Raw genomic sequence first — 26,362 nt, forward strand, 5'->3', positions numbered from 1 at the left:
GGAATCACACAAAGGAAATGAGGTTGAGGAAGTTGTAGCTATGTAAAGGTACAGAAAGTTCTGATCAAAATTCTCTTAGAATATTTCAGATTAAGTCCCTAATTGTAGACACTCTTGTTTGCATTAGGTTCAGCAAATCAGTCTTGGTTTCAGAAGTATCGTATTTGGAACTATAAACTTTTTTACTACATGGTCATTCTTGTAAAGCCAAGTCATTTAAATGTCCTATTGGGACAAAATTTTATGCGACTGGTAGTTTATCACYCTTGCTGTTTAAAAACATAGTGAATGTATATTCAAATTTTGTTTAATAAGGGTAATGTTAACTCTAAAAATGTGTGGTTTTGTTTTTTTATCTTCCTGCTTATCTGTTAAGTTCAGTAACAGTGGAATGTTTATTTCYAGGTAACTTAGAAGAGAAATGCCGGGTAGTGCTTCTGTTTCTCTTATGGATAAAAATAACTTCAAAACAAATTTGCAGTGATCAGAAATAATCAGTGAAGACATAAGACATTCTCCAGAATATTTATTGTTCRCATAATGAAGATCTCTCTGTTACAGCAGATGTATAAAGATGTATTGGCAGGCATTCCGCTAGCAAAGGAGAGCCATCATTATACCTCCTTCCTCAATCTGTGTATTGAGCAGTCACCAGAAAGAGATGAATCATGTAATCGGATGCATCTGTCATCTGTTAACAGTGGTATTAGCAGCCATCAGAACCCTGGTATTTCAGATGCTGTTGTCCCCATAGCAGATGATGCATCTAATAACTTTGCAAACACGAACTCCTCATTGTGTCCACGAGAAGTGATGCTGCTTCAGTTAACTTTGATCAAGATGATGGTGGCAAAAGTACAGTCCCAGGAAACTGAATTCAGTACAAGACAGAAGTACTGTGATATCTTTGTCCTYCTTGTGAAGGAGACACAAATTGACTCAAAACTGGTAAGCTTTTACAAACTTCTGGGAGGTTTTTATGAAAAGAAGAAGGAATATAACATACTTTTTTTTTCCCCCACGTCTGCAGATATGTCTGCTCAGTAGTTCTGATCAGCTGTTATCTCACACGGCATCAAAAAGTTTAGCATCTCTTGTGTATTTCCAGCTGAAGGAAGAGGTGAGTATGATGTAACCTTCCTCGGCTTAGAAACAATGAGTTAGTGAATGTGTGCCTTCCAGTTGTTCCATTTGACTCGAGGCAGCTTTTTGTAGCGCTTACATGGCGCAAAAGCAGCGACTACGTGACTACACATATCTATAGGCTTGAGATGTGCATTCTGCAATTAGACATGAAGCCACAGCAGGACTGCTGCTTTCCTGCATGTGTTGCCCTCGTGTCTGTTGTGCTCCAACTTTCTGTAAGGCAGATCTACACTCTGCTGGTGTTCAGTGAGTTTGCTCAAAATGTCATGCAGTTTCATTAAGCTGTCTTTCGACCCAACATCAGGAACAAGGTGAAAGCTATACAAGATAATACTATATGGTAATCTTCCCTTAAAGAGTATCTTAGTGGGGTTGAAATGATTGATAGGAAGGATATATAATAAATATTCCAAGAGACTTTTTCAAGCGTCTTAGGAGATGCAGAAAGTTCAGAAAATGTGTGGAAAGAAGGAAGGTTGGATGTATAATGGGAATAAAGTTTAGAATGTGAGGAGGAATGTTTTTCTATATAAAGATCTGGAGTTTATGAAACTACTTTAAGAAGAAAAACATGTCTGAGGCGCAAAAAAAAMCCCCATTCTTTTTAAGCTTACAATATGGATATTGCCAAAAAACAATAAGCTATATAATCAATACAGTTACAGTTAATTGAGCTGTTAGATGATGCAATTAGAACAATATACAATAACCTATTGGAAGTTAATAAAATACTTTTCTGTATTTTGTTGTCTGAATATTCCAATTCTTTATTGTTTTTTCTACTTGTATATTTGATGGATATGTATTGTAGGTACCATAGTACCTTCTCTGAACAGAGATTTCTTTCAGAAGCATGTTTGTAATATTTCTTGCAAAGTTATGAGGGACTATGTGTCTCTACAGTACTATCAGATTTTGCAGCATGTCACGTGACATTAGCAGGTTTGTAGAATTTATATCTTCCAGGAAAAAAAAAAAATATTACATGGTTATTTGACTTCACGTCTGTAAACACAGGCCTACACTTGTAAGTATGAGGAGATCTTTTTCCACCTGTTTCACTCTATGCCTATGCTTGCATCTTTTAAAATCTACAATTTTAGATCATTGTATTGTGATTGAATTTAATTTGCACAGTTGTAAAACATACATGATTGTTTTGAACTTATTTTTTAGAATACATTAAATGTCACCTGGCTCACCTTTAGTTTGAAGATTCTGTCAGAATTCCCTACAAATACTCAAGTAGCAGAATGTCTGTGGACACTTACAGCTATTATCAGGGATACTTTGAAAGATAAAGATTTACCTAAAGCAGGTACTGTAGCAAATTTATGATGCCATCAATATATATGAGTGCCCACTAGGGGGAGAAATATTACTTATAATCTCCAGAGCAGGTTAGCTGAAAATACCAATGGCACTGGGTTATTTTCTTGGTTGAAAAGAGGTGGGGGGCAAAGTACTATTAAAAATGTTGTGTTTTTAACATGCTTAAAAACACCAGCTGATTGTGATTATTTTCAGCTGTTTATCTGATGAGGCTATTTTAAGTGATACAGCTGACTGTTGTACTTCAGCAAGTTTAACTCTCTGTAATGTTCTTGTAATGTTCTTGTTGCTGTAGGTGTCTTGAAGAAGTTGCTGGCTCCTCTCGATGCTGTGCTTGAAGGATTTTATAATTCYATTTTGTGCCATCATTTTGACAGTCTCCACTATACTTCACCTTATTCTGAAGCTGCAAACAACTTGATCAGTTTCATAGATCTGCTTGAAGCTCTTTTGGTTTCCAGAGTTGAGTTAGAATTACCACTGAGATGCCAGAGAGTATTATTTTTGAAAGTTTCTTATGTCCTGAATGTCATTAGCTCATCAGTTCATTATTTGTTCAAGAAGTTGTTCATTATACTCCTCAAAAAATGCATCCTTTACAAATCTAGAGAAGACTCTGTAAGCGGATCACCATTCTTAAAAAAGCCGTATTTGTACGAGGATATGCTTGCACTGAGTAATGGTGTTCTGCAAGGTGTGAATTTGACTTGGCTTAATCAGATCCCTCTCAGTGAAAAAGCAAGCTACTTTGGAGGCGGTGAACCTCATCCTGAAGATAATACTCACGGTGGTGTTGATCAAACCCTTCTCAGAGCCCTAAGTCTAGTTGTGCTTAAAGCACTGGAATTCAAGTTTYTGAACTCTACTACAGAAGCTGAAGTCAAAGGTAATAGTCTTTGTTTTGTTCATCAAGCAAGAAGTCTTAAAGCTTTCAGATTTCTGGTTGCAGCTCATTAAGACTGTAAATAGAATTAAGCTGAATTAGAAGTTATTAGTATGAAGAAAATGATTTTCTTAAAATTAAATGAACGGAATGTTAGAGAGTATGGGGGGAGGAGGGAACCCAGTAGAAAACCTGCTACCAGTGTCACTTTGTGTCCTGATTATTAGTTGTCTCCTTGCCTTTGATCCTAGCCTTAGCATAGGGATATGGGGAGTTGAAACAGCTGCATTTGGGGTTGAAAACCTTTCTTTTTGAGAACATTGGCAAATACGTGAAGTAGATGAACCAGCTTGAGGAAATCAGACTCCTCTCCAGCTGAGAAAGGGGAAAGCCCGTAGAATAAACATCTACTCTATTTGTGGATGGAGAGCTACAGGAAGGGCAGGAAACAGTCTCCTGGTTTCTAATGTGGAGGCAGACCTTTAAAGTACCATTATGCCTTTATCCTGATTGAGTRTACTAGACGCTACTACTGTCAGACAAATAATACAATAGGGCAGAAAATAACAATGGTGGAAAAGAGAAAAATAACAAACCTGTAAAGTAAAAGGCAGGAAAATTATGGGAGTTTTTAGAGGATAGTGTTGTTCTTTACCCCTACTTATAATAGGCCTAGTCCTATGGATTAGTAAGTGCTAGGCATACTTTTCCTACTTGCTCAACCTGAGTGTGTTTGTTCCACTGAATAGGTGAGTTAGATTATTAGAAGAGCAGATTAGTCTCTTGTACTAGAGGTATAACAAGGCAGGYGGTGGGAGGGCAGGGAATGCTGTGTAATTTGCATTCCTGACCGGAGAGAAAGCATTGCTGTGTCACTCTAGGCGGGTTGTAGTCAGCCTTCTCATATGCTGTAACGGAGTGCTGTGGTGAGACTGACCTCTTCTGCCTTGAGATACTTCTGGAGTTGTGTCTTCTCACCTACCTTTTTACCTCTCAGAAGCATATGATATGCATCTTCTGACTCTAAGCCATGTGGATGTGCAAATCGTATGAACAGAGCAACTTGCTGTCCCTGGATTTCAGACTTTATGGCAAAAATGGAAAGGGGGCTCTGAAACAATGTTTCTAGTCAAATGCAAGTGAGAATGTGTGTACCTTAGTGTCAACCAGTCAGGCAAAGTTTACTGTGTATATATATGTATTTTGGTACTGATGAAATTTGACAGTATTGTAAAAATGCCCCAATATATTCACAAGTCCTAGATGTAAATATTTCTGCCTTTTATGTTTCTACATTCTGTACAAAGCATAAAATCCTTTTTTTTTTCCTCTGGCTGTGCAAAAGAGCTACAGAATCTTGCAAGACAGCTTCTGATGCCTTTTCCAGATTTTGTCATAGTTGTGATTCCAGTAGCATTCTTAGAGTTTTTAGGTATTTGTAGGGAGGATTTTTCTTACAGTCCACCTTCTCAAAATATATAGAGACTCTGAGATCCTCCAAGAACAAGTGAATAGAATAAACATAGCCTAAAACTGTTTTTGATACCTATATAAAAGAATCTTTCTTAAAGAAAATCTTTTTTCCAGACTTATGCCGCAAATATTTTTCTTTTTAATTGGATTCAGATATCATAACCATCACAAGGAATTTCGTGTTGAAAGTAATGATGCTTCTGTTTTATTGRCATTAAATWAAGTGGTTAGAACAAGCACCAAAATGCTTAATATGCTAACTTCCCTTCCAGGAAGGTTGATATCCTGTCTTTTTTTTTTTTTTTTTTTTTTTTTTTTTTTTAATTAAATTGATTTTTTTTTTTTTTTTTTTTTTTTTTTTTTTGTTAATATGAATTAAAGTGGCTTGACTTTAATTCATTTCAATTTTGAGAGTRACTTACAGATAGCTTTGATATACAGGGAAGAATTTCAGCCTGAATAGTAACTATTAATAACTAAGATAATTTGCTGTTTATATGTCTTTGCTAACAGGAAAAGCAAATCTTAAAGGCAAACATTCAGGCAAGCCACATAATGCTGATTTTGTAAGTAAAATTGATTCCCATGTTGCAGGAAGTCTTGTAAAAGCATTAATCACTGTTTATATGAACTATGCAGCTTTGCTGTTCAAGCCGTGGTGTCCTTCAGCACCATGAGAATTCTTAKMTAAGGTGTACATTCTAGAATTCTTATCTAAGGTGTAYATTCTGGGTAAAGATGTATGTTACTCTCTTTTTTTGCCTGTCTTCTAAATGTTGACTATATGCTACAATACATGAAAAACTTAGGTAAGTTCAGACATGCAGAATCTTTTTCGCAGTGTACCACTAGTACTGAGGAGGTAAGTTTCTTGATTTATGGGGAACAGTCTGTCTCAACTGTATGGTTTAACTTTAGTGCAGTGGTTTACTCTTGAAAGTGGTGTAAGTTTTGAGGTGTCTTTTGCATTCAGGAGTGCAATGTTTAGAGTGTGGGAAATCTGCACTGAAGACTTGAATGAAAAACAATGCATATATTACCTTGAGTTCAGTAAATTCAGTACTTCTAGCAAGGCTCTTGTACCATCGCATGAATGTACCTTTACTCCAAGCTAACATGTACTTGAGAAATGTACATGACTTGATGTCATTCATGAAGATTTTATTTTATAAAGAATAAGTTTGGTTATGAGTATGTTACAAGCTTGATACCTTGTTTTGTTGGAGAAATGACAGTTTGTTCCCAGAGACTAGAAATTGCTGCAGCTGACTATCTACAGTGTAACACACAGTAGGGGTTTTAGCTTCAACCCCATTAAAATGTTGAAATTGTATTCTTCTTTCGTGTGGGAAGGACTGACATGAAATCTCACCAAAATGCTCATATTGGATCATTAAATCTGTGGCTTTGACTGTATTACAATTCACTTGTCTTTAGTTGCCATGTGCTAAAAAAAGAAATGTAAYAAAACTTAGTTACTTTTTTTTTCTCCTTTCTTGTTTTCAGGAGAGTTTCAGAGTTCCATGTCCCAGCTGTTGACATTCTGGAGGGGTCATCTGACATCTTCCTCGTGTTCTCACCCAGTTGTACATAACTGTGAATGGCTTTCCTTGATTTTCATAGAGCAAGATGATGATATGTGGGAAGCTGCTAAAGCATTGTTACTCATTTATTTAAAAAGTGATAGGTTAGTATATATTTTATTTGACAGAACTAGGAAGATAATTCAGTAAGGTTGTTGTGAAATACATAATGACATTGTTATTGATGACTTTGCATAAAGAAGGTATATTTTTAATAATTTTAAGACTCAAAACTATGTAGGAATATGTGATGTAAGAGCTGTTAACTTTTCTGATAATTAGATTAAGTGTTTTGGATTGAAGTGAGTTGTGCAACAGTTTCCTGTCAAATACTTGTTCTGGATTACAAGGTACGATTAATTGATTTTTGCAGATCTAAAATGGTGATTATACACAGGTAAAAGGCAAGACTGATTTCTTTCAACGTAGAGAGATTGAGAAGAATGTAATACTATAACTAAACTCCAAGAAATCAGGGGCTTGTGGCATAGTTGCCCTCTGAGGATTGGGCCCGTGTTAATTCCAGATACTTCTTTTTTAAGTACAACTGTCATTACTAACATCTGAAGTATGCTGTTTATGAATTTGTCATGGACAGTCACTGCTTCATTGCTGTTTAAATTCTTATACAAGATATTATCCAAATTTATAAGAGCTCAAAGTCTTATTTCCCCACTTTCAAATTTAAAGATACTGCAAATAGTATCTTATGTGCCTAAAAATAATTTTAGATATCTAAATCCAAGTAGGCCACTTTTTCCAGTAGGCTTAGCATCCTGAAAGCTAGTCTATGTTTAGGTGTACAAAAACATTGAACAATTCATATGTTGTAAGTAACTTTGCTCATTCCAGAATGCATCCTGAGGAGAAGGACAATTCAAGGAAGCCTGCTTTAAGTGCTCTAGCTTCCTAAATTCTCTGATCACGCACCTGCCTGAATTCTTACTCATCCTAGCATCAAAACTTTATTTTCTTTTTGGTGTTTACTTTTCAGCAAAATCAGATGTGCCTGGTGGATTATTGGATTTCAGGCTGTTACGTACCGTAGGCAGGAACAAACTTCAAAACTGTAGTCTTGCATAGAAGGCCCTTCTGACCTAAACAAGTTCTTCCGTTTTGGTTCCAGTAGGTGCTTTTCTGCAGATTTTGTTGACTTAAAATATTTATCTGGAAATGTATCACTGTAAAGGCAGTTAAAAGCACGCGTACCAGATCCTGCTGCAATTAAAATCTGTATTTGAGAAAACCAAAAGAGATCAACAGTAATGTTTTCCAAAAATACCTATTTTTAAACACCTCTAGACTTCCATTGAATTTAATCTATTTCACTAAATACTTTTCAGGTTACGACATGATGCTGTTGATGGCATAAGCCTAGAAGAGGAGGAAACTTGGAACTTCTTTACACATGCAAATGGCTGTAATCCCCACTGTGTCTTTTTATTTTTCCTAAAAAATATTGCATTTGATTCCACAGTTCTTCTAGATTTTTTGATTTCATCAGAAACTTGTTTTCTGGAGTATCTAGTAAGGTATTTAAAACTTCTTAGAGAAGACTGGCACCATTTTGTCAACATCTGTAACCATTTTGATACAAAACATGACATTTTTCAAGCTATTTCCTCTGACAAGTCACCTCATCAAGGAAAACAAAACTGTATGACTGATRTGAGCTTGCAAAATACTTGTTGTGAACCAGATCCGCAGGTTCTATCTTTGGCTTCTTCTCGCAATTACTTAGCATTTACAACAGAGCAAGGTGATAATGAAGTTGCAGAGTCTAACCAGTCTAACTCATTGCTATGCACTGATAGTACATTTCTGCCAGGTTCTCTTCAAAGYCTTGTTAATTATGACAGCTCAGAAGATTCTGAATTGGAGTCAGTTGGAGAAGAGTGTTTGGCAAACACAGAGCAGATGCCTTTAAGTTACGAGGCAAAGATAAGGGAAGCTGTTTCCAGCTGCAGAGATGATAAACAAAATACACTCAAATCTGAAGTGTTACCTCTGAAACAAAAGGGATCTAATACTTCATCCGTTCTGGCTTCTGCAGTGTCTTCAGATAATATCATTCCACTAAGAGTAATGCTTTACAAATCAACAGCGTGTTTGGAAGAATTGCAAATAGCTATTTCGAGGTTGCAGAGGAGAAATCTTTTCCCATATAATCCATCTGCATTGTTAAAACTTCTAAGTCATGTTGAGAAGATCAGTAAGAACATGAATCCACAGTAAGACAAAGAAGTGTTCTCGTGATTTCTCACTGGTATACAAGGGAATATTTACGTAAGATAAATTCTAAAACTCATGCATTTTGTACCTATCGTGTATTTGAATTCAATAGGCTAAATTTGTTTTTGTTGACACCTTAAAAAGATCTTAAAATCTGCAGTTGCATTCAGTGACCTGACCCTGTTACCTTAGAGTCYTAGGCTTATTCATGGTATGTATGTCACTGTACTGTACATATAGAGGGATTGTTAGGTATTAAAAATCTGATAATGAATGATTAATCCGAACGACTATCAGCAGTATATGGTATTTAAAGTGATATCAGTTATACCTAGTGTCTTTCTAATGTAAGAAGTCACTGCCAGCTTGGTAGTGATTTATGTACTCCAGTGTGGTGTTACTGCAACTCTTAAATGTTTTGAGGCTGAGCCAAATAAAACCTTTTAGTCAGGGGCAGTTCTTCGTTTTGTGTTTATGCTGTATGTTCTGCATCGGTGGTCTGGCCTGAATGGACACACTGGGTTACTCTCACAGCTGTGAAAAACAGGTCTCTCTCCTTGGCTGAAATGCTTAATTGATGCCTAGGATGCATATTTTAGCTTTTACTGTTTACTTGAGTTAATCAGCAGTGTTACCATTTCACTGAAAGTTGGATTTAGTGTTTCTTAGATATTTTATAGTACATTCCTTTAATTAAAAAGAAAGGTTAGCCTGTTTATATTAAAAAGAAAGGCTAGCCTATCTATAGGCATTGTGTTGCCTGTCTCTAGAGCATTGTAATGCAGCATGAAATCTAAAATCAAGTTTGGGTAACATAGAAGTGAAATTCCAACAGAATTCCTCATTTCCATTACAAATTCTTTATAGAAGGGATATTTATTTTAAAAAATGTTAGATTAGAAATAAAATAAATGTTTGCAGTGCAGCAAGATGGATATTGAACTTAAGGGATGTAAGTGTAAAAGCTTATTAGAGCTAATTTTAATTACCTGAAAAGTGCCTAAGACAGTGCCTTGAGTCAGTTAGTTCAAGAACAGGATCCCAAACAGTGGAAGCCATCTGGTGCCTCTAGATATAAGATGATTCTGAGCAACTATCCTAGAAGCTTATCAATAAACTGTATGTTCAATATTTAAATGAAATCCAGCTAGGTAAAAGTTTGCAAGTACTTGAAAGTTGGTATTTATAATCCCCAGTTGTTAAATATGTGAGAGTCTTCCTGGAGTCTTTTGCTAAGGCATAATTGAAGCCTATTAATGATCTTGGTTTTGCATCTTAGCAAAGCAGTGGTAGTTTGCCCGACAGTCGAGCGCGTTAATGTTCCTTCACTGCTTTCCTGTCCATTGACTTTACCCTTCTAGTATTACTACCGATATTTTATGATATTTTTGATATTTTTATGCAATTGCCATCTTCCCTCTTCTTGTTAAGGCCCAGATTCTCAAAGTATTGTGTTTCCTAATTCTTGCTGAAGTTCAGGAGAACCAAGTTTYGAAGCAGTAATAAAAGATTTAATCATTTTGAGGATCTGGGCTTATGTGTTCAACTGCGAGTGTTCCTGCTTCGGTGGTGCAGTGCTGTTCATGCACTGTAAGTATTTATAATACAAATGTTTGYTTTATTCAATATCGGGTATGTGTTCTTCAATTATAGCAGAAAGCATTATTAATTAGAAATAAAGCTGGCCTTAACTTGAAACACTGTATGGATTACAAATCAGGTCATACCTTCTAGGTAAGCAAGGTGTTGAGCAGAAAGCTTTTCAAGAGATTCTAAATGGATTATTTCATCTGTTTCCAGTATGGGAAGATTGATATATATACAGAGAAGATAYGAACACCTGTGAAGAAGAGAAGCTTAGCTTTTAAGCTGGTGATTGCAAGATTGAGTTCTGATAGTGCTGCCTTTTTTGTTTGAGCACATTTCTTCATTCACGTTGGAATGATTAATTTTCAGGTATTTAAGGTGCAGAAAGGATCAATATCAAGKTCTTTACCTCAATCTTGAAACAGTTCCAAATGACATGCAGGTGGGTTCCAGTGATAGTGAAAAGAGGATTCAGATTGCATATTGTTGTTGTTAAAGACACAATTTTGACCTATTTGATCAAATTAGCTGTGATTGTCAGATGATAGATTCTTGCTAGTCTTACTAGCTGTATGAGTATTCTGAGGAAAATATGTAACTACCTTTCTACTTTTTTCCTAGTGAATGCATATTTGACTGAGATTTGATTAATTTTGATTAACCAGTTGTCTCAATGGCATTAACAGAAATGACTGGGTACTAATAGACAGTGTAGTTAGGACATTGATCTGTGGCTCCCCAGAAGAAATTATTATTTTTTTCTTTTTTATTGAAAGAAAACAAAATCTTTTAAATTCCCCTACCAGTAACATCACACACAACAGCTCTGATCTCTGAAATTTTTAGATTTAATACAGTCTAACAGAATAGCTGAGGATTTTTTCTCTACTGAGATAGTTAACTACTACTTAGAAGCTCGGGTAAAAACTTGTATCTAATATTTGGACTCACAAGGATTKAATACGTGTATTTAGCTGATGGGGGGGGGGGGGAAGAAGTAAATATTTCTGTTGGGTTTTGTCCATACTTTTTCACTGAGAATTTCTTTTATGTAAATGTTGCMCTTTCCAATGATCTGTGAAATTAATTACTTGGATCAAATATATGTCTCTGTTATCTAGTTATGTTTAATTTTCATCTGATTGAATGGCTGTTAYGCTGCAAGTAAGGAGTGTTTACATTTGCAATTTTTCCTAATGAGATGTACAGACTATGATTTTTGTTGGCTGATTGTTTTTCCCTTTTGCAGCATTCAGATCTGAGAACCTAAAGGAAAAAGTGCTATGAAAATGCAGTGATAATTGAAGGGTCAGTGAGTAGCTTTGATTAAGAGGGTATGGTTAGCTTGTTGTTTACTATGCAATATCTTTAATCTTGTAATAGAATTCTACAGAAGTGGTGACTTCTACCTAACAAGTGCTCTTCAAAAAAGTATGTAGAAATCACATTCTCCTATTTTGTTACCTGGAGCAGCCCTAAATTTGCTCCAGTCAAACAAAAGATATTTTTGCAATATAGTGCAACAGTGAAGAAATTGTGGATTGAGGCATAAGAGGTGTTCCTGCTAATTACCTATTAAGTTACGAGCACTGTATTAGCTAAGTGATATATGAATCAGCTCACTCTASGCTTTCCTAATCCTGTATCTTCTGCTTGGCTCATTCGCATGGTTCAAGTGTGGGAAAGTGTGGAGATAATTTAAAGCAAGAGCAAAGCTACTACCTTCCTGAAATAATCCTTCATGTTTAATATTCCTTTGGTACTTCAGTTTGTTGAATACAGCTCCCTATTTTATAGTAGGGCTGAATAAATGTAGTAGCTAGAAAAAACAGTACTTCAAAACAGCAAAAAATCCTATATGAGCAAAAGCAAAACTTTCAGTCTACTTTGGGAGAGAACTGGAACTTGATCCAAGTATTGGTCATGTCGTCTTTTACTGCAGTTCTATGGAATATGATGAAAGTTTCTGTACGCTCAGAAGGAGTTGTGGAAATTAAGGAAAAAAGTCCATCCAGAGGTGATATATACATAGCCACTGTCTCTGGCTTAGGAAGTCTTTGAGCCCCAGACTACCGAAGGCTTGGGTGTGAGATATCGGTAATTACCATATTCTGCTTATGCTGTTCTTGTGCTCTTCCGTAGCCATCTGCTATTAGCTCCCTTCAGAGACAGAAGTGAGACTGGGTGAGATTAAACTTTGATYCAGCTTTGACATGTCTGGTTTTTTCCATTGGTTCCTATTTGCTGCAAGCTGAAAAAGCAGGCTAAGGAGCTTCTCTGCAGACTCAAAATGCTGAGGCTCCTAACTTGTACATAACACTGYTTTCTGCCTTCCCAGTAACATTAAGATGTCCTACCATCAGAATATTGAGTAGTGCCAGCATCTTTGGATGCTGTAACTTATTATTTGAAACTTGGGGGACCTGGTGGAGAATGGCTTTCAGCCTTATTCCTTAGTCATGGAATTTAAAAAAAATCACCTTGGGTTAAGTAAAATTAACGTGTTTTATGGTACCTGTGACCAAGCACACATTCAGTTTGTGCAAGTTCCCTKTGCTTCAGGAGTTTYAAGAATTCCAATTTATATCATCTGCAAAATTGAGACTCTTTTTTTTAAAAAAAAAGGCATTCAGTTGATTGAGGCAGGAAATATTCCTGAGGGTGGTCAGTTAAAAGGGGAAGCCTTTCCCCAACTTTATTTTAAAGYCCATACCTCATTTAAAAATGCTTCAAAACATATTTGTGCAAAGTGGTGTATTTGGGTGTGGTTTTTTTGCACAGTTGACAGGCACAGCATCCTCCCATGCATCTCTGGAGCAATGTAAGTTGAGACAAATTCACGTACTGCAACAAGATGTTATGTGACTTAGAACATTTCTTCATCTATTATGTTGAAACAGGCACGATGGAAGGCACTCAGCCTTACTGCTCTGWGTTTCACTGACTGGATGCATATGACATCAGGATTGCCCTCAGTCAGAAATCTTGAAGTGCAGCTTTGCTGGGTGGGTCTTTGAAGAATTTGAAAGAGTTCTGGAGATAGGGCGTGTTTGCCTTGACARAGTAGTGAGCGTAATACTTCTTCCCTGCTAATGTGCTTACGTTCTGTTCGACTGCAACATCATAAAGGTAGGAATTTCTTTTTCTTTTCTTTTTCTTTTTTTCATATGTGGGGTTATGGTTTGAATTTTGGTGTGTGCTCGTCTCTAACGTCTATTTTTTAAGGGAAAGTTAGAGCAACTCTTCTAATAGTCTTAGGTAAGGAATTCAAACAAGGTAGACATTTGGACAAGATGAGATTCTTTTATATTACCGCTTGTTATTCCAACCCGTGAGAACTGCTTTCTATTTTAGAGAAGGAAGTACAGGTTACAGTAGTAGTTTTTACTTCTTTTTTYACTTTACCTCCTGTATCATCATTGTAGAAAGTGTTTCTAAGAGTACTTAATYCTGAATGAGAAAGGAGGAAAATAGTAACAGGAAAAACAATGTTAGTGAATAATGTAAATGTGTTTTCTTTAAAAAAAAATGAATTTAAGTTGCTTGAAAAAGCAGGTTCAAATTTTGTTCTTTAAAATGCTATGAAAAACTGCTTTTCACATGGAACGGATTTAACAGAGTATAATACATGACTTACCTGCTGCAGATCTGAAGCAGATACTGTTATGAGTAATGCACTTTAAACAAGCTGCCACACATGCTTCTTTCAAAGTCACGCTGCAACAGTCAAGTGGAGGAGCTCTGTATGTTTTTTCCTCTTATTTTTGTAGTGTATACCTATTTTAGTTAACTTCCTAGCTTGGATCAAATTTGCAGCAGGAGTGACATCACTGATAAAGAGGTTATGGTGGTAYGCATTAGTTGAAGATATATTTCTTGCATTTGTTAGGACATGAAGGGGATGCCAAACAGAAGCTGAAATAGTGAAATAGCAGTTATAGTCTGGCTCYTCCTCTAGCTGACTTTGTGGGTTGAAAATGAGAGCAGGTGAAATTGCAAAGGAAGGGATAACTGACAGGAGGAGAACTAGGAACTGTAATGCACAGAAAACTTAATTTCTTGTTTGGGGGTGCTGGTGAAATTATTAAAGGCAATGTACTAGTTTGAGCCACTGTGTATCTGTGATAGCCAAAGACCTTCACTGTCTGACAGATCCTGTTTCAGGAGGTAGGAAATAAGACGGTTTGCAGWGTGCAGCTGCACCACCACATCTTTCCCTACCTCCCAAGGGCTAATTTAAAACATTAAGTCATCCACAGTGCAGGCAAAGCAGTCAACGTCTTTGCCTTTGCACCCTTAGGCCTGCTCTCCAGTCCCACGTATTCTGCTCCCTTCCCATATTTTGTGGCACTGTTGTACTCATTACTGCTAATAATGTGTTTATTCTTGATCATGCAAGCGTGTGAGTAAYGAGATATTTCCTTTCCTGAGAATCTCATAGTTTGATGAGGCAAAGCGGGGAGGCTCAGGGCATGGGGATATTACAGAGCATGTTAGGTGACTGCACTGTGTAACAGCAAAGCTCCCTGTTCCTTACATATATTTAACTGGAGGGTCATAGGAAGGAAACATGAAATGGYGTAGAAAAGGCAGCAGCAAGAAAGAGCTTGTAGCCACCTTCCATTCACGATGGACTTGGCTTCTGGTGTGGCTCACCGTCACCTCCACCTAAAACTCTCCCTTCTTTGCTCTTCRCACGTTTGATTTGACAGAAGCCTCTTGCTGAATCTGGCTGTCATCTATTGGAAGAAAAACCACCTGCCACCTTATTTGCAGTATCTTCTTTCACATCACAAATCTGGGGTYCGTCTAGTTCTGGTTTGCCTTTTGGAATGCTTGCCTACGTCAGGCCTTGCTCCCTGGTGTGTACCTCGTACAGTCGGCTCCCTTGACGCTGTGTACCTGTACTCTTCTGTGTTCTTTTCTCCCCTGGCATGTGAGCATATGATGATGATTCTTAACCCTTACCTTAAATAGAAACCTGATGACCAGTCTTACACCTCTGCTAAAATCTCCTTTATATAACTTAACATCTTAAAAAGTTAGACTTTTTCAAGTGTTTATTTCAATTAAAATTTTGGTAAATTCCCCGAAATAATCACTTCTGTATATTTTCCTCAATTTATTATTAGGGTTGGAGGGGGTCATACTTTTCAAAAAACCCAGAACAAAACCAAAAACTAATTCTTGTTACATTCTGACAAGTTGTACTAGCAAGTTCTTGAAGCCACTGGTATTGCCCMTCTTGGTCCACTCACAGCTCTTATGAGTTAAGCATCTACCTATGAACCTGTACTTACAACAGGGCATTTTTTCATACAACTGTAATTTTATAACTTCAAGATTATTGCAGAGATTTTAGTTTTTATCTAACTCAATCCATGTTACAGATTTAAAGCTTAAAAGCAGACATGGCAGTGTAACAGTACAGTGAGAGAACTAGTTCTCACTTTCCTCAACTGCCTGTAATCAGCTAAACAAATTTTAGATACTTCAAAATAATTCACCTTTAAGTGGAGAGGGTATTGAAAACTTCCCCCATAAAATGAATTCTTTCAAACAGTTCTACTTCCCCGCACAAACACCTCTTACCGCTTGAGAACGGGAAAAAATGTGATAAAATTCATTTGCCACCTTGACTGAGGGTTACTGCAAAGTGTTGTTTTAGCATGCTACAGTATAGAAACCACGTTACAAGGTAAAATGATAGAATAGTGAAAGATGTAGAATATTCTAATTGCCTTATAAACAGGCTCTTGTAACTGTTTACAGTTGAGACTTGTATGTGTTGGTGAGTAAATCTGAAGTTAAAGGTTTTATACCAGTCTTAATTTAACTCCTTTTTATGTATGAGTTTCACCATAAGAACGTGTAAATCTGRTAGTTCTTCTGTTCTGTGGTACCGCTGGTTGTGTGTGTAGACTTGGTAAGATGTCTTCCATGCTGTGGCTCAGGCTGTGTGAAATTTAACTGGAATTCTTGTTTCACATTTGAATAAACATGATGAGGAAAGATGGGAAMGATGCAGAATGATTCTAGCATCAACCTAGTATTCTTCAGTTCTTTCCTTGAATTGTGTATGCCAGTCAACTGTGAAATACAGTTCAATCAAATGCAAAAAAATGTGCCAAGAAGCAGAAATCAGCAATATCTCTGAGAGACAGGTAGCTAGAACTAACAGTTAGTGCTTCTAACTGGCAGGTACCTAGAACGAACAGGTGATGTCTGAGTGGATTTTTTTGGATGGGAGAAGAGGATGGAGGTCAGGGTTGCCCTTTTTGCCTTACAAGCTAATAACTTTTTAGCATAAAAAATTACCAGTGGAGAAACTGCCCTGGTATCACTTCCTGTGATCCTACAAGCGATCCTGCAGTCGCTCACGAATGTGCAAGTTTGTATGTCCTGTCTGTGTGTGTAAAGCAGCTTTTGTACATTTGAAAGGCTCTGTGGCACAATGTCAGCTGTCAGCACTTGTACRAATACTATTACTATTAGCAAGTTAGGGTTTGTACCTGTGAGCTCTTTGAATTTTGTTAAAACCCACTTTTCTCCAGTATTAGGATTTTTTTAAAAGGTATCTTGGCTAGTGCTTCTGCTATCCTCAGTAGGAAAAGAGTTGCATAACTGTCAACAAGAAGGTATRTGTTCCATATTTTTTTCACCTGGTACCTGGATTCTTTAAGCACTGTGCTGTCTAGTATTAGCAGAATACAAATTCGCTGCTTGAAAATTGTGTGTTCATGCATTTGTTGCTTACTCTTAAATGAAAAGAAAACCCGTGATAYGGTGGATCAGGACCTTATTAACTCTTTCAAACCACTTTGGTTTAATGTTGATGTTCAACAGCCTGAAACAGCCTTGTTATCTCTTTTGATATCCGARAGTCTTGATTTTTCCCAAGTTACTGCACCAGTTTTAATAGTTTTATCACATGATAAAAGAAATAGGAGAGAGATGATATTCTTGCTTTTTTGCTGATTTTATACTTTCCCTATTGCACCTCCAGAACCACAGCCAGTAGACAGTCTAATAAGATGCTTAGAGAAATTAAACTTGCATGTTTGTGTTAATGAGCTACTGGGTTTTCCAATTTATTCAACAGATCAAGAAAGGAACTCCTTGCAAAGCAATGCATCCTTCAAATCTGGATATCTCTATCTCTTGCTTTTGGTCTTGCAAGTTGGGTTTTTGCAAGCAAGGTTTTGAGTTTTCTGAACTTCTATACAGGAGCAAAATCAAAGCTTTTCCTCTGTATTTTCTTACTCATTCCCCAGRTTGTAGTAGCCAAAAGTTCTGACTTTGCTTTTTGCAATCTAAYCACTTAGTTTGTCGAACAAATTTGTTGTTTTTGCTTAACAGCATTAAAAATTACATTTTTTTTTTTAAACTGAGTATGTCAGGATCCAAGGAACAGAGCTTTAAAATAGACTTCACTTTGGTACTTCCCTATTGTATAGGCTTTGATTTTAATTATAAAGCATGCAATTCTTAAACTAATCATTCCTGATTTTCCTGTTTCACATTAGCCAATTTAAAACTAGATTAGACAGGTTGCAGAAGAGATCCTTCCTTAGTAAGGAGGTGATTAGATTTCTCTATCTGGAGTGTTTAATTTTCAGGATGCAGGGGAACATTCCAGTTTCGTAAAACATCTTTATTTAATTGTTAGACTGGCTTTTATGTCCTTTTAAAGCAATGGCAAAGATTGCAGTTTTGTGGATGAAAATAATGTTGACAGTGCTTGCRTATGAATGTGTACCTGGGAAGAAGCAGCGGGGTTTTTTTTCACACTGGGTTTAGCAGAATATGGGTCACTCCGCTGCTGAACCTAACGCACATCACTGTTTCCACAGCTCTTTTAGGAGCTCTAAGAAAAACGCTCTGAAAAAGCGCTGGGAGCAATCGGAGGTTCGTGCCAGGCAGGCTTTCAAGTTTCTTGTCAGAGCTGGTCCCGGATGAGGAGAGACTGGGTCTTCGCAGCCGCAGCCAGTTCGTTGGAAGTAGTGTACGTGCAGGGGGATGACAGCTGGTGACAAAGGAGGCGAACTAAAGCTGTTGCCCTCCTTTGGCAGCCAGCATCGGTGGCATGATCCCGGCACCGGGACTGACGGCCAGCRGGGTTATGCTGGATGTGTTGTGACAAGCTGCTGAGTGAAGTGAGTGCATGCATGCTCTGGTTTCACACCGGCGTGCTGGGGAGCTGAGCCTGTGTCCTGAGTGCTGCAGTCCTGGCATTTGCTTTTCAGGGGCGAAAGTTGCTTGGCAGCATAAAACGAGCTTGTTGCAAAATACACTTCCCTTAAGTGAGTAATAAGAAACTGGTTCTCCCATTTCCCAACAAGGTTTCAGGCACTCTCTGTGGAAATGCCTGTCTACACCGTGCTGCCTGCAGCCCCTGTTCCTGAGTGGCAGAAGGGGCAGCTGAAGGAAAGACCTCTGCCTGTTTGTCAGTCCTCTTGCACTGTGGGTGTTCAGAACAGGTTTTCTCCGTCAGTGTAAAATTGCATAGCCAAACTGTGCTTGCCGGTCATTCTAACCTGTTAGCATTTAACAAGCTGCCAAGTATCTTTGGGTTAAAAGCAAAACTAAGCAGTGTAGACAAATGTAACTTAAAGTATATGCAAGTGCTTGAGGCTGGTCTACATATAATGTGCCAGAACCCTATGCCACTCTGATTTAAAGAAAAAAAAATTCTTTTTTCTTCACAAAACATACTGTGCAAACAGTAATGGGGAAGTTTTCTCTCCTATGGTGCTGGCAAGGTGCCTTTAACCTGTTGTGGTCTGGGAGAAGAGAGCAGTCTCCGGCACTCAGCCTCTGCCTGCTGAGGGGTTCCCAGGGTCTGCGAAGTCCCGCTGCCGCCGTTGGGCAGGYAGTGGGTGATGGGCAAGCAGAACTGAGTGGCAGCACTGATGGCCCAAGTCAGTGYGTCCAGGCCAGATCACAGCTGTGTGATCAGCAGAAAGGAGGAAAGATCAGCAAAAGCAGCTGTGGCTTTTCTAAAGAAAAAAACAACAAAAAAACCCACTAAACTTTACAGCTTGCTAGAAACAAATGAGCAGAGCGCGCTCTATCCATCCCTCCATYGCTTTTTCCTGTTCTCTGCCGTCTCATTTCACAACTCATGCAGTCATTCTTTAGGGCTAAAAGTATTCAAAGCAAATAATGTAAACTGAAGCAATCAAGTGCTAATGTGGAAAAGCTGATAATGAGGATTAGCACTGGGGGCAGTGGTTGCTCTAGATGTGCTGAGCAAGCCATGGGGCTGGATTATTGTTTCGGTGATGCTGAGGGAGCTTTGAAACAACCTGTTGGGCAATGGGGATGGGATAATRGATGGGATTATCCTTGAAAGTGTTACTTAGTTCCAATATTTATTTTAAGCAAGGTTTCTAGAGAGTAGCAAGTATGTGGCTGTGGAGATGGAGATGATAAATAGAGCTGAGTAGTGAGCTATTCTTGATTGCCTCTAGCAGCACTGTCTAAGAGGAAGACTTCTGTCGCTTGTCATCTTCCTTTTAACACAGGCAAAAGATATACTGTGTGYGTGTACTCCAGGAGGCTTTTCTTAGCGAGCTGGAAGGGCCACAGCTGTGGCCTAAGAACTAAAGGTCCCTGCTTGTATAGGATGTATGCTATGAAATAGTACTTCTGGAGTTCCTGKATGTTTCAGGATCTCCTGATCTGAGGAGGAGTAAGTGTTTGATCACACAGCCACAGCTGTGGAGTGCTTAGGAGCACAGAGAGTAGAAGCAGAAACTGTAAAACACTTGGGCTGCTGCTGCCCTGGTGTGTTTGGAGAGATCCCTTTACTATCCGGGCACTCCAAGAACATCCTCTTGAGGCCTGCCAAAGCCGAAAGGAGACAGGAAAACAGCCCCAATACGAAACAGCCTCATTGATGATGATCTCCATGATTGCTGAGGAGAACAGCCTGATTTGCTGCAACAGAGACATGGGTAGGATGTAGGGTAAACATCCAGTTTAAGGATAATGAAACATAAGAACAGGCTGCAGACAGACATTGTGGAATCTCTTTCATCAACAGATTTCTAAGAATAACTTGGGCAGCATCCATTAGGGGTGATCTGATCCCGTGTGTGCTGGGCAAGACCCAGTAAAAATACGGGAGCCTAGATAAGAGGCAGTTTCGAAGAGCCCTGCTCTCCGTGACTGTTAGGTGTCTGCAAGGAAGGAGTTCAGCTGAAATCTGTGGGCCTTGAATCAGATCCCAAGACCCAGAATTCCTTTCAGTTTTAAGATTAAGCATGTGCTTATGTGCTTTGCTTAATAGATAGGTCAATGAATTCATTGATGACCTAAAAGGTCATTACTAACAACACTGCAGTAGGCATTCATCCGCTGAAGGAAAGATGAATTGGTTAGATCCCAAGAATTTATATTAATATTTACACAACTGGGTGTTGCCAGTGTTTGAATAAGCTGCGTGCATATTTAATCACAGTGCATCCTGCCGTAGGCTAACTGTTAGAGCTCTTTACACTGTGTTATAATAGACTGGCCTATTTTTTTTTTTTTTACAGTTACGGTTTGTGATAGTTTGTGATGCACAGTTTTATATATATATATATATATAAATATATATATATGTATATTTATATATACATATATATATATGTGCATATGTACTACATGTGTGTGTATACACACTTACAAACACACCCGGATTTTATATATAAATGTGCTATACACACACACAAATATGTGTATAAAAATAAATTAAAAGAAGCACTACTGTGTAATGAGTCTCTCCTCCTGGTCTTCCAAGGCAAAATGTCTGCAAGTCTTTATGTCTGACCTAAAATGTCATGTTTCAAAGCCCTGCTTCATTATCATGGCGCCTGCTAGCTGTAGTTAAGGGTCTGTTAGCAGCCCCGTTATAAATCCTGATTTCCAGGAGTTTATAATTCAGCAGTAAAAAAATTGCTCTAGGCCAAAACTTGGCATAAAAAGTCTCAGTACAGGAACAATTGTGACTTCTCCCTGCTTTATTTTTGCATTAGCTTATACACACACACACACACACACACACACACACACACACACTCTCTCTCTCTCCATTCAGTAGGTTTTATTGTCCCCTTTCTGCATTTAAAAAGATTAAATGGCTGAGTTACTCATATCTCAATACTGACTACTGTATACGGCCAGTAAATTGATTTAAAGTGTCTGTTAACGCAGCTCTGGTGGTTGGATATAAAGTCACAGTTTCACAAACCTGCTGTGAGGTGAAGCCCCACTCCTCAATGGAAACAGCCCGGTGCGGACTGCAGCGATTGCTCCTAGCTAATGATTAAACGCAGGCTTCGGAGCACGCCGCCTCTGCACCCGAAAAGCCTCTGCGAGCGCGCTAAGTAGGGCGCCCTGATCCGTGCGGGTGATAAGTAGGTGTGAACGCAGACAAAACTAAAGTTACCTGGTTCTTGGTCAGCTCGGAGAGATCACTAAGACTTTCTGGAAGGGTGAGAAGGTCGAATTTGCCATCACTTCAGCATGATTTAATCTTATCATTCCATCCTTGTTTTAGTGTAAGCTCTCTCTATAGGAAAGTCTGACACTGAGGAGACTTGCTTGAAATTCTCCTGGCTTAACTGTTTTCTCATTGAAAAGTAGGTTTTAGTGAAATCTGTTATTTCCTTGTAACTTTTCTGTTTTATAGGAAACTTTACTAAGGAAAAAATGTTATTTCAACTTATTTCCAGAAAATTTACTTATTTCAACCTTCTGGAAATYGTTATATTGACTTCTATTCTTATTTTCTTTTAAAATATTTTTATGGGGTATATAATGTGTTTATTCTGTAAAGTCTTTACAACTAAATGAGGGATAATAGAAAGCTCTAAATACATCATATAAAATATAAAAGCTGAAAATGAGACTCTTTTATAAGAATGAAATGTTTTGATGTAAGTAAAATAACTTCCCCTCCTCCAAAAATTGATATTAGACATTTTGTTCTGGCCTAGGACTTGGCCACACTTAAATCACAGTAGTTCCTGGAAATCCCCATGTAATTCACTGTGCATTATTATTTTTATACTCTTGTGCACAGTGGTGTTTGCAAAATCAAGATCAAGGTATTACCACTACCATATTAAGCAGGAGTAACTCAGCAGCAAAAGAATGTCTTTGATATCACAGGACTGGGTGAGGGGGTRTCTTCTTACCTCTTTTCTGCTCTCCCTCAGTATGTAATTTAGAAACAGAAAACTCAACACAAGCCAGAGGAGGTCAAGTCTCTTGATTATCTTCTTTGTATTTATATGATAGATTRTTAATGATTGTTACAAAAGATTTGACCAGTTATTAAATTTCATGTAAATGACGGCATCCCAGCCATGRAGCCAGACGTCCCCTGAGTGCTTTCTGCCAGCTCTGTCTATCAGTAGGKTTTTTTCTGAGTAGCTGGGAGATGTGAGGAGGAAGACGCTCTGGTGGCCCTCATCCTTTGCTTGCCACAGCAAAGGAYTTGCCTTCATGTACGTTGCATGGGAAAGGGCTTCAGATAACATGAGTTGACAATGCTGCAGATTTCAAAGTGCTCTGCATCAGTTTATACCAGCGCAAGAATTAGCTTTATGATTTTCTCTTCCCCTGAGTTGGAATCCCACCTGCACACTCAGTACAAGAGGTTTCCGACTTCCTGCAGTCAAGCCTTTTTGGAGAAAACCAACACAACTCCACACCTTCATGGGATCTTTCTTGATGGCTGCTGTTACTCATTCGTTGTTCCTGGGCTACGTGGTCAGGTCTGTTCAGCTTCAAATGACTTAGTCTAGAGACGCCTGGACATCTTTCCTCTGCAGCCCCTGCGGCTTCTCTGCCAGGAAAGCAATGCAGAGGGCCTCTGCTGGGCCTGTAATTCCAATGCAACCCATGCGTGCCCRGAGAGCTTATTCTCTGGGAACCAAAGCCTTTCTTGAAAAGTCTGTAATTTGCTTGTCTGTTGGAGAGATCTGACCAGCTCAGATCCACTGCTACACATAACAAGATTCTGTGTATTTTATTGCATGCATTTTCTTTTTAATCTAGCAGGAATAATTTTCAATTACCTTTCTATTTGCTTAGCATGGCACACATATTAAAGACGCTCAACAGCTGGTTCTGGTGGGAGAATATCTGGATGCCTGCCAATGTCTCATGGGCACATTTTGTAGACCGTGATGGCCTTGTCTTTCCAAAACCACATCAGTTATATGCCACAATACCATATGCTTTTGTGTTGCTGATTATTCGATTCTTCAGTGAAAGGTAAGAAACATGCATGCAATTTTATGCTACTGTTAATTCTCATTAATGCTAATTTTTTTTAAAAAAATCAAGATGTCTTTAAATCAGTAGTCAGATGCTTTCATCAGAAGCATTAGCTGGTAGTTAGCTAAAAAGATCTAGCATTGATAAARTGGTGGGTGAAAAATTAGGAAATGCTTTTGTTATTAGGACCATGTGGCTGTGGTCCAGTCTGCTAAGAAAACGTTTCTGTCAAGGTTTTTTTGGACCAGCATTTTGATACTTCTAATTCTCTGTTTTTACTAGAGAGAGAATTCTTCCTGTTTGTCATCTGGTTGGCCTTTCACTTTACTCTTTTGGTGGAAGGGTAGAGCTGTCTATCCTCCAAACCAAACTTCTCCTTTCGTTAGATGCTTTCCCAGAACACTTGTGTGAGGCTGATAAATCCCAGGTGTGTGCCTGTCACAAATCTCAGCACACTGGGGAGGGATCTCAGTGTTTCACGTGAACGTTTTACACAGCTCTMGTCATACTGATTCCTTTTTCCTCAGTTTGGCACTGAAAGACGGATTGCTTCGCTTCTGCAGCTGGAATCTTATGAGACAGGCAGAGGTTGGCTCTGCGGAAGAAAGCTATGCACACATGAAGTTTTTCAGTGCTTTGACTTTTTTTTTTTGTTTATTATTGCTTGACTGTTTTCTTTTTCTGCTCTAGAGAATGTGATTAGTGTGTTTTTACGATTATTTCAGGTTAGAATGAGGAAATTTGGAATGTCTTAAGTTGGACACAGTTAAGACAGAACCAAATAAGATCATTCATGTCAGTGATCAAAAATAATCTGGATCATATGCTTGCAAAYATTCACAGTGTCTCCTGAGTAAATGCTTGCCCAGCTGTGTCTCCCTGCACTGCTGTTGGAAATTGCTTGAGTGCATAATTAGCCCGTGCACTTGGCCTGCAATGAATTTGCCTGTGAATGAGGAAAAGTGACCGCTGTTCTGAGTAATGAGGAATCAATCGCAGCTATCAACAGGAATGAGGGGGCTTTTTCAGAAAAGCCTGCSCAAGTGGAAGAGCAGCAGTTAACCTGCTTTGCAGCTCTTCGTGGCAGAAAGCGGGGAGAGAACAAGAGCCTTGGAGGAGGTGCCGCATGCTGGAGGCGGCGAGCAGGACCTGATTTACCTGGTGGCAGCAGTCCTGTGACYCTCTGCCATTAGGAGAAAGCATCCTGGTAGCAATCCTTCAGCTCACATGGAGAGAGCGTCTGTTCTTATTTCACTCTCCTCTAACTTTTGCCTAGCTCCAGCCTCCCTCTGAGAAATGCACAAAAAACACACAAACTGGGCTCTATCCTTTTGTTTTGTAGCATTTTAGGACTGCACATTTAAGTCCTTGAGTTTGCTTTTTGCGAAACTGCTAATCAGCTRTGGTTCCTTGTTGGGGTTATCTAGAGGGAGGTTCCTTTCCGTCACAGYGCACAGCTTTACATATTCTATGGCAGATTAAAATGTTTCAGACTTAAGATCCTGGCATGAGAATAGTTAAGATCTTGTAACTGTGTTGTATTTTCAAAGTTTTTCCTCCTCTGTCTTTTCAGATATATTGCTATACCTCTAGCAAAAGCATTAGGTATAAAGAATGTAAGACGTGTGAAGCCACAGCCTAATCCTGTTCTAGAGAGTTATTTCCGGGAATGCACAAAACATCCATCCCAAGTAAGGATTTTCATTCCTTTAAAATAGTTCTGGATTTGGAAGATCCCTGATCTTACTGTTTCAATCAGCTATCAGCAATGACATCATGGGATAAGTTCCAGCTGATTGACAGATAACTTAATTTATTTCAGTTTATGCTGCTGTCTTGCTGACAGGGTATATGGCATCCAAAATAGAAAATCTTTATTTTTAAGATATTTAAAATTCTGGCATGCTGTTCGGTTATGTTGTTAATATTATTTGCAATGAAGATCAGTGCTCAATCTCTAACTCATTCTGCCTGGAAAAACATCAGCTGACATCTGTTGYTGGAAAGTGATGCCACATTTATTGCAATAATATTAGCACACTAGAATGGAGGCCTTCTGATCTGTTATATTACTGCATAGTTAATGCTGACTTACATGAGAAAGAAAAGCAAACAATCTTTCCATTACCTTGCTGCTGATTTTCAAATTTGAACCAAAAAAGTCAACGTTTACCATCTCAGCTAATGAAGCAACCTGGCTGTTGATGAGAAACAGATACCAACCATGCTGTGAACGCACTCTCAAAAAGTTCACTTATGTAACCAAAAATACCAAGCAATTATAGCATTCCTATGCAGTTTTTGGAAATAAATATATGTTTTCCAATAATGAGGGATATTGACTATTGCACAGGACTTCTGCTTTCTGTTTCTTTCCCTGACATGCTCCTCCTGCATCTTTGGCCTGACACGGTCAGGAAGAGATGAACTCATGTCCGCGAGCGAGCYCCTCTCTACTTGGGCAAGTCTCCCRGTCTCTGTTTTGTGTCCTCCTTCTGCATGAGGGCAGCTGGGTGATGGCTKATGCCTGAGGGAAGTGCAGCATTTTTTGCCTTGCCTGTAAGACGACTGAGCTTGCCTCCTTGAGCTGTCCAGCTCAGAGGACTCAGCACGGCGAACGTGGCACCACTGCCACCCACAATTTGCACACTAGCCTTTGGGGAAGGAGCTTCCCGGAGTGTGCTGAGCCTGTGCAGACCATGTCCTCTGCCTTTCCAGACAGAGGAGCCAGAGGAAGCTAAGAGACAACCACTGCAGCCCTCATTTCTTTTCAGGTGCAAAAAGGAGGCAGTCTGGGTCTTCCCTCAGAAATAGTAACTAACATGCCCCGTATTACCCAGCAGTGCTCATC

At 38.6% G+C, this 26,362-nt stretch overlaps 2 protein-coding genes across 9 annotated transcripts in view; both read left to right on the top strand.

Annotated features, from left to right (window-relative positions):
• The window catches only part of LINS1 (lines homolog 1), an 11,057-nt gene extending 1,952 nt beyond the window's left edge, over positions 1-9,105 (top strand). For 5 of the 6 annotated variants that reach the window (XM_085308599.1, XM_085308600.1, XM_085308602.1 and 2 more), the window contains 6 exons: positions 406-948; positions 1,031-1,120; positions 2,323-2,464; positions 2,774-3,364; positions 6,341-6,521; positions 7,761-9,105. In XM_085308599.1, coding sequence (XP_085164725.1) covers positions 541-948; positions 1,031-1,120; positions 2,323-2,464; positions 2,774-3,364; positions 6,341-6,521; positions 7,761-8,652 — 2,304 coding nt within the window. In that variant the 5' untranslated portion in view covers positions 406-540 and the 3' untranslated portion in view covers positions 8,653-9,105. Of the gene's footprint in view, positions 49-405; positions 949-1,030; positions 1,121-2,322; positions 2,465-2,773; positions 3,365-6,340; positions 6,522-7,760 lie in introns of all 6 variants that reach the window. The other variant, XM_085308604.1, reaches the window with a different exon arrangement.
• Positions 9,106-12,190: 3,085 nt separating this feature from the next.
• Positions 12,191-26,362, top strand: part of CERS3 (ceramide synthase 3) — a 45,843-nt gene continuing 31,671 nt past the window's right edge. The window contains exons 1-4 of one of the 3 annotated variants that reach the window (XM_085308605.1): positions 12,191-12,333; positions 13,137-13,365; positions 23,326-23,508; positions 25,085-25,202. In XM_085308605.1, the coding sequence (XP_085164731.1) occupies positions 23,327-23,508; positions 25,085-25,202 (300 nt within the window). In that variant the 5' untranslated portion in view covers positions 12,191-12,333; positions 13,137-13,365; position 23,326. Of the gene's footprint in view, positions 12,334-13,106; positions 13,366-18,224; positions 18,242-23,325; positions 23,509-25,084; positions 25,203-26,362 lie in introns of those variants that run through there. The other 2 variants (XM_085308606.1, XM_085308608.1) reach the window with 2 other exon arrangements.

Source organism: Rhea americana, unplaced genomic scaffold (assembly GCF_003343005.1).
Source record: "Rhea americana isolate MKP2758 unplaced genomic scaffold, rheAme1 scaffold_28, whole genome shotgun sequence".
Classification (NCBI taxonomy): Eukaryota; Metazoa; Chordata; class Aves; order Rheiformes; family Rheidae; genus Rhea; species Rhea americana.